Source organism: Acomys minous (assembly GCF_964271855.1).
Source record: "Acomys minous genome assembly, chromosome: 2".
Classification (NCBI taxonomy): Eukaryota; Metazoa; Chordata; class Mammalia; order Rodentia; family Muridae; genus Acomys; species Acomys minous.
Window position 1 is genome coordinate 125,369,760 of NC_140484.1, and position 18,227 is coordinate 125,387,986.

At 38.1% G+C, this 18,227-nt stretch overlaps 2 protein-coding genes across 12 annotated transcripts in view; one reads left to right on the top strand and one right to left on the bottom strand.

The window, feature by feature from the left end:
* Positions 1-1,744: 1,744 nt before the first annotated feature.
* CCDC90B (coiled-coil domain containing 90B) lies at positions 1,745-18,172 on the top strand. 3 transcript variants are annotated; one of them, XM_084768089.1, is made up of 9 exons: positions 1,745-1,925; positions 7,756-7,875; positions 8,607-8,710; positions 10,365-10,466; positions 11,673-11,714; positions 11,795-11,866; positions 12,383-12,429; positions 14,610-14,724; positions 16,562-18,172. In XM_084768089.1, the coding sequence occupies exons 1-8, from the start codon at positions 1,784-1,786 to the stop codon at positions 14,674-14,676; spliced, it is 696 nt and encodes a 231-aa protein (XP_084624215.1). In that variant the 5' UTR covers positions 1,745-1,783; the 3' UTR covers positions 14,677-14,724; positions 16,562-18,172. The 3 variants fall into 3 exon arrangements, with proteins under 3 accessions (XP_084624215.1, XP_084624213.1, XP_084624214.1); XM_084768087.1 differs by having other exon boundaries at positions 1,753-1,925; positions 12,376-12,429; XM_084768088.1 differs by lacking the exon at positions 1,745-1,925 and adding an exon at positions 1,969-2,218 and having other exon boundaries at positions 12,376-12,429.
* ANKRD42 (ankyrin repeat domain 42) overlaps positions 11,227-18,227 on the bottom strand; it is a 46,872-nt gene continuing 39,871 nt past the window's right edge. For 5 of the 9 annotated variants that reach the window (XM_084767972.1, XM_084767966.1, XM_084767975.1 and 2 more), the window contains one exon: positions 14,755-14,937. The gene's annotated coding sequence lies outside the window, so the exon portion shown is untranslated. Of the gene's footprint in view, positions 11,422-12,486; positions 14,110-14,754; positions 14,938-18,227 lie in introns of those variants that run through there. The other 4 variants (XM_084767971.1, XM_084767969.1, XM_084767970.1 and 1 more) reach the window with 4 other exon arrangements.

An 18,227-nucleotide genomic window follows, 5' to 3' on the forward strand; every position in this document is an offset into this window, starting at 1 on the left:
CACTCGTTCAATTTTCATCTTTATTTTCCCTAATTCTGCCCAAGAGCCATGTAATCCTTTGCCCCATCTAAAGGTTTCTTACCAGATTTTAACCAGATTTTCAATACTCACACACTTAATATATATATTGATCAAAGGCTTGTTATGGGTTTGGCACTATGCCAAGTGTATTGAACACAGCAACTGATGTGGTTACCACCCTCATGAAAGATATAGATAAGGTTATGACAGGGGAAGGCTGAGCTCTTGATTAAAGCCCCGAATGGCATATGTGTGGCACAAAGGCTTTGTGAGGTGGCATTTCAGCGGGGATCTGAAGAACATGAAGAAGTTGGTTTAACACATTAGAAAAAGTTCTTCACGCTGAAAAAGCATCACATGCAAAAGCCACAGACAAGACTCAAGATGAGTAAGGAATGCTTGCTCACTCCACCCCTCTCTCCTGGACCCTGTGTCCTACACTCTCTGCTTAATGGAAATCCTTAAAAACAGCCTTCAATCCTACCTTTTCCCTCTTTTCTAAGTTCTTTTATTAGTGCATATTCACTGTTCAGGTGGTGAGCTTATGGCATCCTTATTCAAGAGTGTGATTATTTGTGCTTGTTTACGCCCCACTCTCTGCTCTTTTTACTCTCCCCTTCAGTTTCATGTCACACACACACACACACACACACACACACACACACACACACACACACACACACACACCCCTAGATTGCATATGAGGAAATACATGGGGTCTTTGTACTTATGGGTCTAGCTTACTTTGCTTACTATGGTACTCTCCCATTTTCCAACAAATGTCATGAGTTTGATTTTCTTGATAGCTGAATAAAACTTCATTGTGCACATAATACAGCCTCATTGTCCATTCGTTTGGTGATAGACTCTTAGGCTTCTTTCATAGCTTGGCTATTGCAAATACTGCCAATATCCCACTCTCAGCTGGACTAGAAAATTAACTGTTTAAATACTTACACGATCCTAATGTATTACTGTTTCCTATGGGAGGCTATTCTCTACGTTCTCCTGTTCTGCTTTCCCCATTTAAAGTTCTTGGGAAGCAAAAATCCTCGTATTCCCCACAGAACCTAGCAGAAATTCCTGTTCAGTAAGAACATGAAATGTTGCCAGACTCGATTTTTTTTCCATATTCTTCACAAGATTGATCTTTAAACCCAGCTGACATTCAGATACTTCTGAGAATGAAATTGAAAAATATTTTAAAGTGCTTGGCCTGATTTAGAAATCGCTCACGAGTTAGGAGACCGCCTCGGGTTGTTGCTCAGGAGCAGAGCGGGGCAGTGCCTCCAGCCTCTGTGCTGGAGAACACAGCTATCCATGTGGTTACCACCTTCATGGAAGATACAGATAGAGCCGCCAACAGGTCTCCATTTGATCTACTTAAGTTTTGTTTTTAATGGGCTTCGGTGCTTAGCCTAGTGGATATTAGGTAGCCGATTCTCACAATGTTGACATCTAATCAAGCCACTGAAAACTCGTGTGTCATTTTCAAGATTTTACCATGTGGAGCAATGTCTATGGTAACTGAAGCTGGAAAGGGGCAAATCGTGAACATTATCGACCCAGCAAGAGAATTTTCATTTTCCTAATAAAGGGGGACTAGAACAGTTGGTCCTCCAGTGCACCAGAGGGCCAAGCAGAAAGATGGGAACTGCAAATAAGCGCTGAGGGATGGACTTCCACACGTCTCCTGCCTGAACTGAGGATACAATACAGTCTCTCCCCTAATTGATCAGCCGCGAGGACTGCGGGTCCCAGGATGCTGTGCGGCCACACAGGACTCGGTCTGGGAAGCTTGCTGTGGTACTGTAACTCACCGCTAGGAAATGGGCGCCAAAAGGTTCTCCAAGACCCCGGGTTCTTGCGGGAGCGACTGGATAAGGGGATAAGTTGTGAGTCGTGTAAGTGAAGTGTAGTTCTATCTGTGAGAAGGCCCAGCCTCGTAGAACAGGACCTCTCAAGTACGTGTTTTAGTGACAGGCCGGAAACTACATTTCCCAGCATCCTTAAGGGAAGAGAACTTCATTGTACGAAAGCCTTTGCGAGAATCAATACGCTTTCCGCTTCCTCTTACTGACCCGGAGCTCCGAGAGTATGAGGGGCCGCTGGATTTGGCGGCTCCTGCGCCCTGACGGCTGCGGGGTCCGGGGGACGTCAGCTCCCCACGGGCGTCTGTCATCCGCCCTGCGGAGAGGTGAGACAAAGAATCCCTTAGGGAGACGTTCTGGGCGGGTCCTACCTGCTCAGGCCTACGCGAGAGTGACACACCCCCTGCCGGGCCCCGCCCACAAGCGCATAGCCACTCGAGAGGCTCCGGGGCTTGCGGGGTCGCTGGCTGAACCCACGGGGTCTTGGAAGAGGATGACCTTCCTCCCCCGGTGGACCTGCGCTTCCGCTTGGCTTCTGAGTTTTGGGGGTGCGCGCTTTAGTTTCATAAGAACACTTAGGTAGTTTGAGTATCCCGTTCAGAGTTACTTACGTAGCCACTTGGAGTTCAGGGTTTTGGTAGAGTGTGGCGCACATTTCTGGTCAAGTGCTTTATTCCCATGGTAATTCTCGAGCTCGTATGTAGTAGGCATTTTTAAGTGACTTGTAACCTATTCGTTTCCAAACACTGGGCCCTCTGTTAGTCTGTATTTCCTGCAAAATATCTTACTTTATCCCTAGAACTATTTCTAAGGCTTTTTAAAAATATGTTTTTGCTTTTCCGTTTTTAAATTCTTTAAGGTCTTCCTCCGTAAAAGGCACCCCATCCGAACCTTCACATTGTTTTTCCTGGATCTAGGATGATAAGCTGAGCTATCCAAACACATCTCTCCCTCCCTTCTCCACACTTGTGTGACCTTTTTTGTTGTTGTCATTGTTTTGTTTTTAACCTGTTCTTTATTTTACCCACTGACCTGCAGTCAAGGCTACCCTTGTAAGGCTGCTGTTTAGCTGCAGAATTAGTCACATGTCTTTGATTATATAATTAGGCAGTTAGTACGAATACACATTCTGATAGACTGTTCAAAAAGGGGGAGGAGATCGTCCACTGGTAAAAAGCACGCTGCACAAGCATACTTGCACGAATTTGAATGCCCAGCACCCTCATAAAAGACCCTTGCTATGGCTGCCAGCCAATTCCAGGTCAGTGAAAGCTGCCCTCTCAAAGAATTAGGTGAGGCATGGACAGAGCAGGCTACCAAAGGCTTCTTCTGACCCCTCATGGGTATGTGCATCCTCACATACAAAGGGGTAGCAGTGGTACAAATGTGAAGAAATATTTCAAATCTCAGTTTATCTGTGTGCTTTTAGAAATATAGTTTATATATAAAAATGTATAAATAAACATCATTTTAAAATACATGTCATTCTGAAAATATAATACCCTAAGAAAATGTTAATATTATAATACAATTTTGTTGAGTTATTCCACTTGAGTCTGATTACTCGAGTAAATCTTAAGTCTCCCCTTAAAATTAGTGCATGGTTTGTGCCTTTGTTCAATGTAACAAGTATTTACTGGTTACTATAGACAACTAATATCAATAGCCAAGCAGATTTGAAAGTTGATCCTTATCCCTTGGAAAGACCTTAGTTATCTAGTCCAGTGCTCTTTACAAGGAAATGTTGGAGGTGCAAAGAAAGATGTGATTTGTCTAAATTTTCTCTTCAGTGGTGCTGCAGTCTTTGTTGGTTACTGCTTTCCACACTTAGCAGTACAGGAGAAACACTACAAATGTTTCCTTCAAGTACAGACTCCCAAGCCTTCTGACTAGAAGTATGAATTAGTCCTGGTGGAGAACAGGCTTGTTAGTTCATGTAGTTTGACATAGATCTCCTGAGCCAACACACACAGTATGTCAATAAACTATAATGTAAGAGGTGGGGGGGGGGGCAGAGTTTACTTTTGCGGTTGTTTGTTTGAGACATAGTTTCACTGTGTCGCCCTGGCTATCCTGGAATTCACTCTGTACATCAGGCTGGTCTTGATCTCACAGAGATTCCACCTGCCTCTGCCTCCTGAATGCTGGGACTAAAGGCTTGTACCACCACCGCCTGCCTGAGAATATATGATTTAAAGTTTATCATTTGAATTCCTATAGAGAAATAACAAGCTAGGCCCAGGCAAGATAAATCTGCTGGTAGAGGTATTGCTGCCAAGCCTGGTGACCTGGGTTCTGTCCTGGGACTCATGTAATAGAAGAAAAGAACTGAAAGTTGTCCTGACCTCCACTGTTACACACACATACATTTAAGTAAAAAAAAAATTAAATCTTAAAGAAATATCCCATGTATCTTTCATTATTCTCAGCCCCATCATAAATAGAATCCAAGGTAGAAATGACAGTGTTTGTATACCTTGGTGAATTTTGCCCCTTCTGTTTATCTATCTGGCTTACTTACTTCTCTAAGATTTTGTATAATTCTAGTGTCATTTCCAGATAATTTTTATTCCCACAGCAGACCAGGTGTCTCTCTCTCCTGTGGATATATTTTGAAATTACACCATAAGAACCACACCCTAAACACCCAGAGCAGAAGTCAACACCTTCAGTCTTCTGCTACTCAGAAGGCTGAACTGGGATCACCTGAGCCCAGCAATTGAGGCAAATGTGAACAAGTCTCAGGCCCCAAAACACATTCAACATGCGTCTTCTTAGAGCAGCTGAAACTGTTGGGCACTGAGAACTCAGTAGAGACCAACAACAGACGTGGCCCTTAATCTCACAGCTGACTTCGGTGATTAGCAAACTTTCAATAAAAAGGCAAATGGTAAATATTTTAGGCTATGTAGACCATATGGTTGACTACAACTTCCCTGTCACTATTACGTAAATTCACCCTTAGATAATAATTTCAACAAAGTTTTTAAAAATTTTTTATATAGAAACAACCTTGAAGACCGGGTGTTGGTAGCCTGATAGCAGCAGTTGACGGATGCCTAATCTAATGAGGAAATTAAAATCTATAGTTGCATAAATAAGGAAATTGTGAGTGATGTTGCAAAAACTATTACATAGTACTTTTAAAAATCCATTAGAAGAGATCAGATTTAAAAAGAGAGAGAGAGATCAGATCTCAGGAATTGTTGCATCCTTACCACCAGAAGAGACATTTGTGGAGAGCACTCAAGAATGCACATGAACAGGCAAACGAGAGCTTTCTGAACACAGGCTGGGCAAAGGCCCCAAGATGGCACATTTGTGGAATAAAAGGCACAGCAGGACATGAGATTAGCTGTAGCCTGCAATAATCTGATGGCAGTGTCAAGGTCTCTATCCCATGGAGTTGATTTTGTGTGAGACATTCATTATTTGTTGACTGAAGTCAGGAACTGTAGCAGTTTGACTGCCCATGAGTCCTAAGAGCTTAGATATATCATACTTGCCTCTGAACACCACTTTTTCCCATCAGTGAGAATTTTAAGAATATAGTAATAAGCATGAAAATATTAAAATATGTAAGTATTCCTGATTCTTTTCTAAACTAGTGTCATCATCTGTGGAAGCAGTAACTAAGGGTACCAAATCATTACCTCTAATGCAACTGGGTAATTCAGATACTGATATCTACACTTCTGTTTTTTATTTTTCTCTCCTACCTTGGGTCTAACACACAAAATCACTTTTTTAAAGATTTATTTATTTATTTATTTATTTATTTATTTATTTATATGTAATACAATGTTCTGCCTGCATGTAGCACTTGTAGGCCAGAAGGGGCACCAGATCTCATTATAGATGGTTGTGAGCCACCATGTGGTTGCTGGGAATTGAACTCAGGACCTTTTGGAAGAGCAGGCAGTGCTCCTAAACTTTGAGCTATCTCTCCAGCCCCTTAAAATCACATTTTTTTGTGTTTGTTTTTTTAAACGTTTCTAGATGACATTCAACCAAAAAGAAGGCTACTATGCGAGTATATTTCAAAGCATGGTTCTACCTTTCCACCTGCTTCTTCACTGTACTTTTCCTTGTGCCTAGTACATGACCTAGTGCTTAATACTTAATATTTGTTACTTAGATACTTAAAAATCACATATGCCTTATAAATTACTAGCATAACATAATACCTGAAGCTGAACCTGTCTTTTAAGTACCTAGATGTATAAGTAGCTTGGGATAAAATAATAAATACAAATAACACAAGTGATAGAAAAACTGGGAGCTTTGTAGTCAAAAGAACCTAAATCTGAATTCTATTACCTATGTAAGCATGGTATGGTTTGGGCTAGTCTAGACTGGTTTTGGTATGTAGCCCAGGCTAACAGTGAATTCATGATCCTTCTGCCTCCATCTCCTGAGTGCTAGAATCACCATATCCAGCATGAGGTACCATCCAGCTCTAATAAGCATGGAATTTAAAAATAAGAATACTACTACCTTGCTTTGCCAGCATATAAGTTATTGGTATAACATTTTATTCTTGACTATTACACTAACTGACAGCTATTATCTTAATGTCTAACAATAGTAAATAAGTTTTATATACGCAGAATTCATCCTTAGAGAAATAATTTGTAATAAAATTCATCAGAAACAGAGAAAAGGACAATAGTGTGTCTAAGTTTGGGGGATTTAATGGAACAGGACCAGAAGACTCAGTAAATGACTGGTAGCTCCTAGGGTTACTGTACTGACCAGAGAATGCTCCAGAACTTAAAATCAAATTCACTGACTGTGACTCACCTGTGTGTCAAAGTGCTGTTGTATGACAAAAGTTTTCCTGGGGAGGCACAACACATACATCCACTCACCCCAGCTGGGGAGCCCATGACAGACTGAAGTACAGACACTACCAAAGTCCAACTTGGTGAACCATGAATTTTATTGGGATTACTTACAGAAGCAGAAATGAGTAAAAAGACAGTTGCACCACCAAAGCCCTCCCCAGCATCAACAGACTGCCGGCTGCTCAGGTTGGAGTGTCCTTTCCAGTGCCTCAGTTGGTCTGAACCGCTTCCAGGTGGTTCGGCTGGTTTTTGCCTCTTTGGAGCAGCTGCTCTGGTCTGAGTTGTCTTTCAGCTCAGCTTATCTGAATATTTTTAGCAATGTGGCATCTCCTAGAATAATCTTTGCAGGGTCCTTCCATCTGAGAGGGACTCTCATCTTGTACTGCTCATCTGGCAGGGAGCAGTATGCCTTTCTGCTTAAGGAGCTTCCCTATAGGATGAAATGCCCCCATCTTCAAGGGAACTGTTAAACAAATGCCCTTGTGGGTCCTGATGATGCAGTAATGAAAAATACAGCCAAGGTAGCATAAGGCGTATAGTGTGGTTCAGAAAGGAAACAGCTGACATGCTAACTGTAGCTGAAAACCAGGAAATAAATGATATGGGTACATATGGGAACAAAAGATAAGAATGTACACATAGAAAGGTTTTGTAGCTCTGTAAGAAACTTCTCAGCACTGAGGGAAGTGGGGCAGACTCTGCTTCCCAGGAGTTAGGATAGAAGCATTGACATCCAAAGCAATTAATATACAACATGTTAGGATTTAGACCGACTCTCAAATCATTTCTAACTGCCAAAAGAAGAAAATGAAACATCTGTTAATGTTCGCCATGTGCCGAGCAGTATTATAGACTTTTCAAATGAAAAGGATTCAGAAGAGTCAGTTAATTTTGGATTACAGGACTCCTAATTAGGAAGCTAGAATTGTATTTAAATAGATGAGGAGAGCTCTTTAGAAGCCAAAATGTGATGCCACTGTAAATTATTACAAGATAACACTGTCTTCTCTTTGCAGGTTTCTTGACCACCACAACTAAGTCGGGTTATGATAGAAGGCCAGTGGACATAACTCCTTTAGAACAAAGAAAATTAACTTTTGATACCCACGCATTGGTGCAAGACTTGGAAACTCACGGTGAGAAATATGAATACTTAAAAGAAGAAAATTAGCAGCACTCATGTAATAAATGTCTAAGTCAACAATTAAGAGGGATTATTGAAACAGAAGTGCTTGCTATACACTAGAATGTTTTATTACCACTTAAAATCATAGTTAGGAAGTATATATAGTGAAAAAGCATAGTATAAACTTATATGCACAAAATTATCCAAGTAAAAAAAATTTTTAGGTGAATACTAAATTCTGGGAAAGTATAAATGTTGAAGAATATTAAAGAACAAAATATTTCCAGATACAGTAAATATATTACAGAGAACACCTAATTTGCAGTGCAGAATGGTATTCCGAAATAGTGAATCTGCCTCCTGAGGCTCTAGGAAACCTAAAATGTTTAGGAGTTCTTAGGAAGCAATAAAAAAAGTTTAGTAATTTTAAAGAAACGTAGGCAAAAACCATGCAAAAAAGTAGAACACAGAAGAATAACTAAAATTGTATGTGAAGGTGCTTAAGTTTATAACCAAGTACAAATGAAAAAAAGTACCATTTTATTGTCATTTATGTATAACTGCAAAAAAGACTAGAAATATTCAAATTTGTTGTAGATTGAATTATATTAGAAATTACAGAGTGCTTCTAGAGGAAGATAGCATCGTATTTCTCAGTGTAACAGTTGAAGTGCTGAACATCTGTTAGCTGTCTCTTTTCATGAAGACCATGTTTTAAAATGCAGATTTACTTGTATACAGGATTTGACAAAACACAAGCACAGACAATTGTATCAGTACTAAGTATGTTATCAAATGTCAGCCTGGATACTATCTATAAGGAGATGGTGACTCAAGCTCAACAGGTAATACGTTCATTTTTTTTTTTTAAATCACACCTGATTGTTTCATTAGATAAGGAGGAAAAGAAGAATTTGAAAGGCCTGTCACAGAGTCTGTGTCTGGAAGAATTGAGTGTCTCTAAGAAGAGTACATGATGCCTGGAGTGGGTTATAAATTACCTGACTGGAGTGTTTAAATCTGACTGGATATAAAATTCTTCAAAAAAAAGTTTAAACATTATTTACTGGGGGTGAGGGTGCGTGTCATGGCACAGCTGTAGAGGTCAGAGGACAGCTGCACAAGTCAGTTGTCTCCTCCCACGTGGGTCCCAGGGATTGAAGCAGCAGGTTGTGAAAGTAGACACACTAGTCTACCCACTGACCCATTGTGCTGATCTGTGCATGGGCTGAATCATTTTTAAGACTTACATATTTCAACGATAATGAACAAAAATCAATGACATTGAACTGTTGAAGAATCTGGGTTTTTGTTTTGTTTTGTTTTGTTTTACTTATTTTTTATTTTAATTTTTTAAGATTTATTTATTATGTATACAGTATGCATCAAATCACATTATAGATGGTTGTGAGCCACCATGTGGTTGCTGGGAACTGAACTCAGGACCTCTGGAAGAGCAGTCAGTGCTCTTAACCTCTGAGCCATCTCTCTAGACCCTATTTTAATTTTTTTAAATTTTAGTCTTTTTTCTTCAGATGGTTACTTCAAAACACAGATATAAAACTAGGATTTTTTTTACATAAAATTAGAATCTACTTTATGAAATTTAGTTATTTTAAGGGTTACAGAAAATCAAGTCTTAAAGACTTTTACTATAGTCCTTAATTAATTAGAAATTAAAACACTGATCTCTTACATTTACATTTCAAAAGCATTACAATTGCTTTTCAATTTTGCATTATTTTAGCTTATCTTCAGGGCCATCATAGATTAGTAAATTAACTAAAACAAACAAGCAAAAAACAAGCATTTAATTAATTCTCCCACAGTTCTGATCTGTCCTATTGTGACCTATTCAAAGGAGCTATTGACATTTTCAATAAAATCACTTACTATTAGATTTTAAGCCTACTTTTTATACAAGCATAAATTTAAATTATGACTTGAGGAATGTTCCTGCTGCTGGAACCATTTAATCCTACATATTAAAAGTAGCACTAAGTGTAGAAATTTTACTACTAAAATTTTGGTATTTTACCTGGTGTGGTGGCACAAGCCTGTAATCCCAGCACTCAGGGAAGTAAAGGCAGGTGGATCTCTGTGAGTTTGAGGCCAGCCTGGTCTACAAAGCAAGTTCAGGACAGCTAAGCTTACCCAGAGAAACCCTGTCTTGAAAAACAAATAAATAAATAAAACTGAAATACTATTTGTTGAAGAACACATAGGAGCTGAGCAAGCATTTTTTGTTGGGAATCTTCTTTATTAAAAGACCTAGATATTTTTCTTCTCTAGAAGATAGTTTTCCTCCTTGAATTTCCTCATCTTTATTTTGCTATTTCAGATACATGAGTTTCATATGTATTTTTTAATTAACCAGTAATTATACCTACCTGTTAGCATGTTGACATATTCTTTTAAAATTCTGTAAAATAATTTAAAAATGAAAGGATGCCACTGTCCCATATGTCACTCAATTTGTTTTTATACTTTACTTCCTAGGAAATAACAGTCCAACAGCTAATGGCTCATTTGGATTCCATCAGAAAAGACATGGTCATCCTAGAGAAAAGTGAATTTGCAAATCTGAGAGCAGAGAATGAGGTGATAGAATTTTTAACTTACTACTAGTGATAAAAAAGTAATTGATCTCACAAGTATGCTACTTAGTAAATAACTTAGTAAACCAGATAATATTATGTGTTACAAGTTTTTAAATAAAAATTCACTGTTTAGAGCTGGGCATGGTGATGCACACCTTTAATCTCAGCACTTAGGAGGCAGAGGCACCAGACTATGTGGTGGAGCCCAGCCTGGCTTAGACAGCACATTCCAAGCCTACTAAGGCTATAAAGTGAGATCCTGTCTGAAAAACCAAAAACGAAATTCACCGTTTAAAAGGTTAAGTTAGATTATCTAATCTTTATCTGTAAACCAATTTCTTGAATACTGGGTACATATTGTAAGCTTTTTATGTAGATATCGTAGAAAAGGGGGAAAATTGGAGCTTCAATATTACATAACTTTTCTAGTATAGCCATCATATATTGGTTTTAAAGCATAAAGTACTGTGATGTTTTCCATTTTATTTAATACTATGTTGTCCTTGTTATTGAGGAAAAAAGTATTTAAGATATTATTTTAAAATTCTGCTTATCTGTGTGTGTGGCTATGTTTATAGAGGTGCAAGTGCCACAAGATGGCATCAGATCCCATGGAGTTGAAATCACAGGTAGTTGTGAGTAACCTGCCTTGGGTGCTAGAAACCAAACTCAGACCCTCTAGAAGAGCAGTAAGCACTCTTCACCACTGAACCATCTCTGTCAACCCCCAAAACATGTTTCCCTAGTTAAATCAGAAACAGTTTAAAATTTAAGATTTATTTGAGGATAGGGGCTTAGAAGGGAGGCTGGAGAGAGAGGAGACATGCCTTCTGGTACCTGTAGAGGTCAGAAGAGGGTGTCAAATGTCCTGAAATTGGAGTTACAGGCCACTGATCCAACTTTGGTCCTCTGGAATAGCAGCAAGCAGTCTTAACCAATGAGCCATGTCTCTGGCCCTAGATTAATTATTTTTTAAAATTAAAAAAATAAATCATTTAAAAAGTAGAATCTAACACGAAAACTAAGTGTTTTGTACCTAAATTTATTTAATGAGTACAATGGTCTGTTTTTTACTTTTTAAAAAAATCATAATTCCATAATTTAAAAATCCATAGATACCGAATTTTGCTAATATATGTTTTCAAACTTTTAAAATAATCATAGGGACTTTTGGATTGATGTTAATTGTCACCTCTTTTACACCTAGAAAATGAAAATTGAACTAGATCAAGTTAAACAGCAGCTGGCTGTAAGTGAAATTTATTCTACTAATTTCAGAACAAATTCCCATTACAAGATCATTTTTTAAACTACTAATTTTCTTTAAAGCATGAAACCAGTCGAATCAGAGCAGATAATAAATTGGACATCAACCTGGAAAGGAGCAGGGTAACAGACATGGTAAGACTATTCTTTAAAATTTAATTACATGTTATTCTTTGTGTATATGCCTAGTAATGTGCTTTGTAAAGATTATTTTTAATTATGTATAGATATAAGTATGTTGTGTGTCTACCTAAGAGGCCAGAGGTGTCAGACTCCCTGGAGCTAGTGTTATACACAGTTGTGAGCCTCCTAATACGAGTGCAGGAAATCAAACTGAGGTCCTCAGGAAAAGCAGCAAGCCCTCTTAACTGCTGAGCCATTTCTCCAACCCCCCCCCCAATAATAATGCTTTCTAATGAATTTTGTTATTTATTCCTTTTAAAAATTATATATAGCCTTTTTCATTGTTGTTGTTGTTGTTACAATACATGTAGAAGTAAGAGACAACTTTGCAGAATCAGCTCTGTCCTTCATCTGTGTGGGCTCCAGAGATCGAACTCAACTTACAGGCTTGTGTGGCAGGCATCTCTGCCCACTCAGTCATCTTGCTGCCCTTTCTTTTAACCTGACTACATATCCTTTAGTTTACAGATCAAGAAAAGCAACTTATGGAAGCAACCAATGAATTTGCCAAAAAGGTAAGGTTAATATGTACAAGTTTATCTTTCATGTATCATGTGCTTTTTGGGGGGGGGGGGTGTTTTGAGACAGGGTTTCTCTGTGTAGCCTTGGCTGTCCTTGAATTCACAGCAATCCGCCTGCCTCTGCCTCCCAAGTGCTGGGATTAAAGGCGTGTGCCACCACTGCCCGGCTCTCATGTGCTTTTACATGTCTCAGTTTGTGAGTTTAGATTTTAAATACCTCACCCTATAGATCTGATTTCACAGCTGCTATAGTTGCCAGCACTTTGGGGAAAGCTGTCCCTAGGAAAGGGTGGTGCATGAATGCCACCTTGGAGGAGGAATTCAAGCTTTCCAGGGCTGGAGAGATGGCTCTCCATACCACAATTACAAAAGACTAGTGTTTCGTTCCCAGCACTCACATCAGGCAGCTCACAACCACCTGTCCATCCAGTTCCCAGGGATCACATGCCTGATGCCTCCAGCACACATGTGTGCACACACACACCTTAAAATAAACAAATCTTAAAGAGAAGAAAAGAATTAAAGATTGAGCACAGTAGCACATGCTTTTAATTCCTGCACAGGAAGCAGAGGTAGATCTCTGAGTTTGAGGCTAGCCTGTTCTTTACATAGTTCAGGCCAACCAGAGTTATGTAGTGAGACTGTGTTGAAAAAAAAAAAAACACACCCCTCCCAAAAGAATTAACTTTTCCATGACATACGTTTTTTTCCCCAATTTTTTTCGAGACAAGGTTTCTCTGTGTAGCCTTGGCTGTCCTGGACTCGATTTGTAGACTATGCTGGCCTTGAACTCACAGTTATCTGCCTGCCTCCCGAGTGCTGGGATTAAAGGCGTGTGCCACCACGCCTGGCTATACCTTTTAAAAATTAAGCTATTTTTTACATACAGAGTAGCTACTTTTATTTTAAAAACAAAAAACAAAAAACAGAATTCACTATTGTTTAAGTAAAATGTATAGATTTAATAAGCAAATCTTTAAATTTTAAAAATAATAATAAATATTTATATACCAGATAGCATTATACATGTCCTTGTGTCTGTTAATGAATTTAGTCTTCAGGTCAGCCTCTGCACTTACTATTACTTCTACTTTAGCAATTTTGGAAATAATACACGAAAAGGTTAAAATCACATAGCCAGTAGGTGGTAAAGTTGAAATAAGAACATAGATTCTAGGGGCTAGAGATGGCCCAGCAGTTAAAAGTACTGGCTGCACTTCCAGAGGTCCCAGGTTCAATTCCCAGCACCTACATGACAGCTCACAACTGTCTGTAGCACTAGTTCTAGGGGGATGCGATTCCCTCACACAGACATCCATGTAGTCAAAACACCAGTGCACATGAAATAAAAATCAGTTTAAAAAAAAAAAACACAGACATATTCGAATCCAAAAGATTCTAATCTAAGTGTAGTATGTGATTCCCACACTCAGGACTGCCATGCGTTTGAAGCCAGGCTGGGTTACTATCTGGTATTCTTCCTCAGACTCTAAACTTGGTACTTAGAAGTCCTGCTTACATTCTCAATAATCCTGTAATATAATCATTAAATAAGCAAAGCCTAGCTTTCTAATTTAGCCTCATCCTTTTCTTAAAGAGTTCTCTTGCTTAGAATTTAGTAGAAGGGAAGCTCACCTGTGCTCTTTCAAGAATCTGTTTTCTTACAGTTCTTGGCTAGAGAAAGTAAACAAGGATATGAGCAAATTCTCTCAGCTAATTTCTGAGCTCTGTTCCCTATACATGCAGAGCTACCCACCAGGTATATGCCAGCTCATTTTATATTGATCTCTGTTCATATTAAAAACTTGGGTTGGTTTTTTTGGGGAGGGGGCAGAAAATACTTAAAATTTGTCCTAGTTATGCTTAAAATATTAATAATATTTCAAGGACTTTATATACAAAGTGATAGTTCTTAGACTAAATGTTTGCTTCTTAGTTTATCACATATAGTTAGGTCTCAAATATCTTAGGAGATTTTCAGTAGACTGTGCCCAGTATTGAATGATCTCCAGATATGAAATTGGAGGAATGTTTTGTCACTTGGCAGTATTCATTTACTATTAAGACTTTTTCAATGCACCACTAGCACACAATTGAAGGTTTTAATATACAAGATTTTGTCCATGATGCATAGGGGAAATTTTTAATTCTCTGCTTATTCTGATTTGTTACAGGATACACAAACCAAAAGTATTATTTCAGAGACTCGTAATAAAATTGACACTGAAATTGCTTCCTTAAAAACACTCATGGAGTCAAGCAAACTTGAAACAATTCGTTATCTTGCTGGTATGTCTGTCAGAGAAAGGAACTGCTGATGGTGACGTTTTGGATATGTTAGTTCCTACTTCCCAGGGTATCCATGCCAAGACAGAGGGAAAAAATGGAGCTGAAACACTTCTTTATTGCTTGGTACCGTGTTTTCCTTGGGAAAAGGTTCCAGTTTCAAGATTGAAGTTTATCAGGCATCTGTGTAATTCACTGGTAGAAAAAGGTGTCTGGCTTTCAAGAAAATAAATAAACCCAAGAACAAAATGGTAAAATTAATTGAGGGAAATTCCACATGAAAATTTCATTTTATTGTAAAGTTTGAATGATGATATAAAGATCACTAAAGTAGATGTAGGCTATAAAAGCACAGCAAGCAGAGAGGAGTAGAGGGTAAGGAAACCTCTCACCTCGAACCGACTGTGCAAGATACTGTCCCAAAATTAGATTGTCTCATACTGAGCTCCACAATTTCTATCTGACCTGAGATTTAATGCCCCATGTGACTGGGAGAATGCACTTGTGTTTTATTGTATTTGTGTCTTCATTTGCTTTTCATAAAACCAGTATATTTTAATTTAAATTATCTATGTAATTCAAGAAGAATGAAAATCCCCTCACCTCTTTATTTACTACTAGTAGTTTATATCTTGTCTTCTGTATACAATGTGTACGCTTGTGAAAAAGAATTTCCTGTTATAATTAGCACCCATGTGATAAAATGTGACTAAATGTCTTAAATTATTTGAACATTAATACATTTATAAACATCTTTTTATTACAAAAGATGGTATTTTGCTGTATCAAAATGTTAAAATTTCCTCAACAATGTTGCTTTCAATTCTTCATCCTTAAGAGCAGTGCTACTCTGAGCATATATGTGTGTGCTTCACTAAATACAAACAAAACACACCCATGTTGCTGCACACATTTAAAATTTGGGGTCACATGGACATGATAGTGCACACCTTTAGTCCTCACACTTGGGAGCCACAAACAGGCGGATCTCTGAGTTAGAGGCCAGCCTGATCTACAGAGTGAGTTCCAGGATAGCTCTCTTTTAAATGTGTGTATTAGCAAATTACTATAAAAATAAAATTCCTGATTATAGTGGTTATTCCTGATTATTCTGGCCAACCCCCGTTTGTGATGTGGCAAGTTAGAAGGTGATATGTTTTTATCTCTAACATCAGGTTCCTGCTTAAATTCAGATTTTAAAAAAAAAATCTACAGTTAGGCTTTGAAAACCCGTACTCTAACAAAGTCTGTAGGACCAAAGGCCTTGAGCGTCACTGTAATGCTAATGGAAATTCCCAAACAGCCATTTGGAATGTTCATTATCTTCCAAAATCAGTCCCAAAGCAGCAAAGGAATGGTTTGAGAGTCTACTTGGTACTTCCCAATATTCTCCTAAGTATTTTCCTAAAGAATACCATAGTTAAAAACAAAATCCTGTCAGGGGGTAGTGGCACATCCCTTTAATCCCAGCATTCTGGAGGTAGAGGCAGGCAGACTTCCTTCAGTGATGGAGTTGACGTGTGAGAGTTGTTAAACCCTTTCCTCCCCAAGCTGCTTTGGTCATGGTGTTTATCACAGCAATAAAAGCCCTAAGCCACAATTTTAGTAACTGTGAACTACTGGCTTACATTTTCTGACATGACACCTATATTTTTAAAATTATTTTCATTTTTACTAACATACAGGAAGCTATTAATATAAATTTTGCCTTTTATCCTTGGTTTAATTTCCTAGGAAATAAAGAACATGGGATATGAATTTGATTTTCTTTATTTCTGTTCATTTAATTGGGTGAAATTAACTAACTATAATTTCTAACATAGTTTCTTTCTTTTCACAGCCTCAGTGTTCACTTGCTTGGCAATAGCATTGGGATTTTATAGGTTCTGGAAAGAGAACTGACACTCCTGCTGTTGGTGCTGATCCCTCCATAAAATATACTTACTACAAATTCTTCAAAGTACTTATGGACTAATAGCAGTGTCTTGGTATTTAATTTTTATGTTGTATGTCTTTACTATGTTGAAAACCTGTCACTCAAAGCCTGGTTTGAGATAGAAGGGCATTTCATCCTTATTCTTTTGGTAACTATAGCAACAAAAATAGTTTTGTATTTGGGCTTTGTAAATGAAGTAGGATTTGTTATCAGATTGCATACTTGAAAACAATTTCATAATCTATGTACTTACTAGATTTTTACTTTCTAGGTTATTACTGCAGTTAAATTTTAAATAAAAAAAATACTACAACAAAGTTGGTTGCCTTGGAAAAAGCTTTTTAAGAATAAAACTTCAGTTCAATTCAAAATAATCCTGTTATTTTTAAAGATACAGAGTGTATAGAGGAGCTAAGAGACATCCTTGTGTCTATTTGAAACAGGGTCTCATGTAGTCCTGGCTGGCCTCAAAGGGGATATAGCCAAGAATGACCTTGACTCTCCGAAGTGCTAGATATAAAATAAACATGCACAACCATGCCCAATTTTATGCAGTGCTGGATATTTAACCTAGACTTACATGCACACTAGGCAAGCACTTTTCCAACTGATCTACATCCCCATCCCATCCATGCCATTTTTAACACTTGCTTGTAGACTTCTGACTAGCCTGATCTGATCTCAGCAATCAGATTCTTAGGACCAGCAAGTGCTGCTGGTACTAGCTAGGCTGAAATAGCCATCGTATAGGAAGAAAGATAAGGAGAATGGAAACAAACTAAATCAGAACCACAGCTGCTTATTGGTCAACAAAGGAGAATGGGGATTATGGGGAAAGAAGAAAACAATAAGCCATGTGCTTTGGTCCTGCTGAGTCTGCCTTTTAGCTATATTCCCATAAAGCTTGCAGCACAGAGCAAAAATGGAATTCTGAACCATATTATTTAAGGGGGTTTCTTAGCAAAGGTGTAGCATATGCTTTTTTGTAAGAGATTTTCACTCATGTAAAGCTTTTGAGTGAGATGTTTGGTAGTTGTAAAGCTGTTCTGTTTGAAAACTTATTTCAATCTTATTTTTCCTTCCAAGTCTAGATGCTTTCTAAAAGTTAGAAGTCATCTGAACAAATAAAATGTTTTTGTCAAGGTGGGTGAGTGTCTATGTGCACACACATGTATGCATGCATGAGTGTACTGAGACGGTCCCTGTGAAGCCTGCATGCCCACAATTTCATACTTCCTTCCCAGTTTCCTAAGTGCTGGCCTTAGAGGCTGTGTGCTGTAATAACTGGCACAGAACAGAATTCTTAAAATCACATGCACATTAATAGTAGTTCATAGCACTTTCTAGACAGTAAAGTCAATACTTTATTATGGAGCCATAGTGTCATTGTAATAATTTTGATTATCTAGAATTGGATTTCCTTTCACTATTAGATTATAACATCTTATATTTCACAGCTTTTGTGAATAATTACCAAAGTATTACTCACAAATGTTGGCTTCTATATATATATATGTATACAAAACGTATCTTGGAATTTTTTTAATCCCTTTAATATGCATTTTCACCT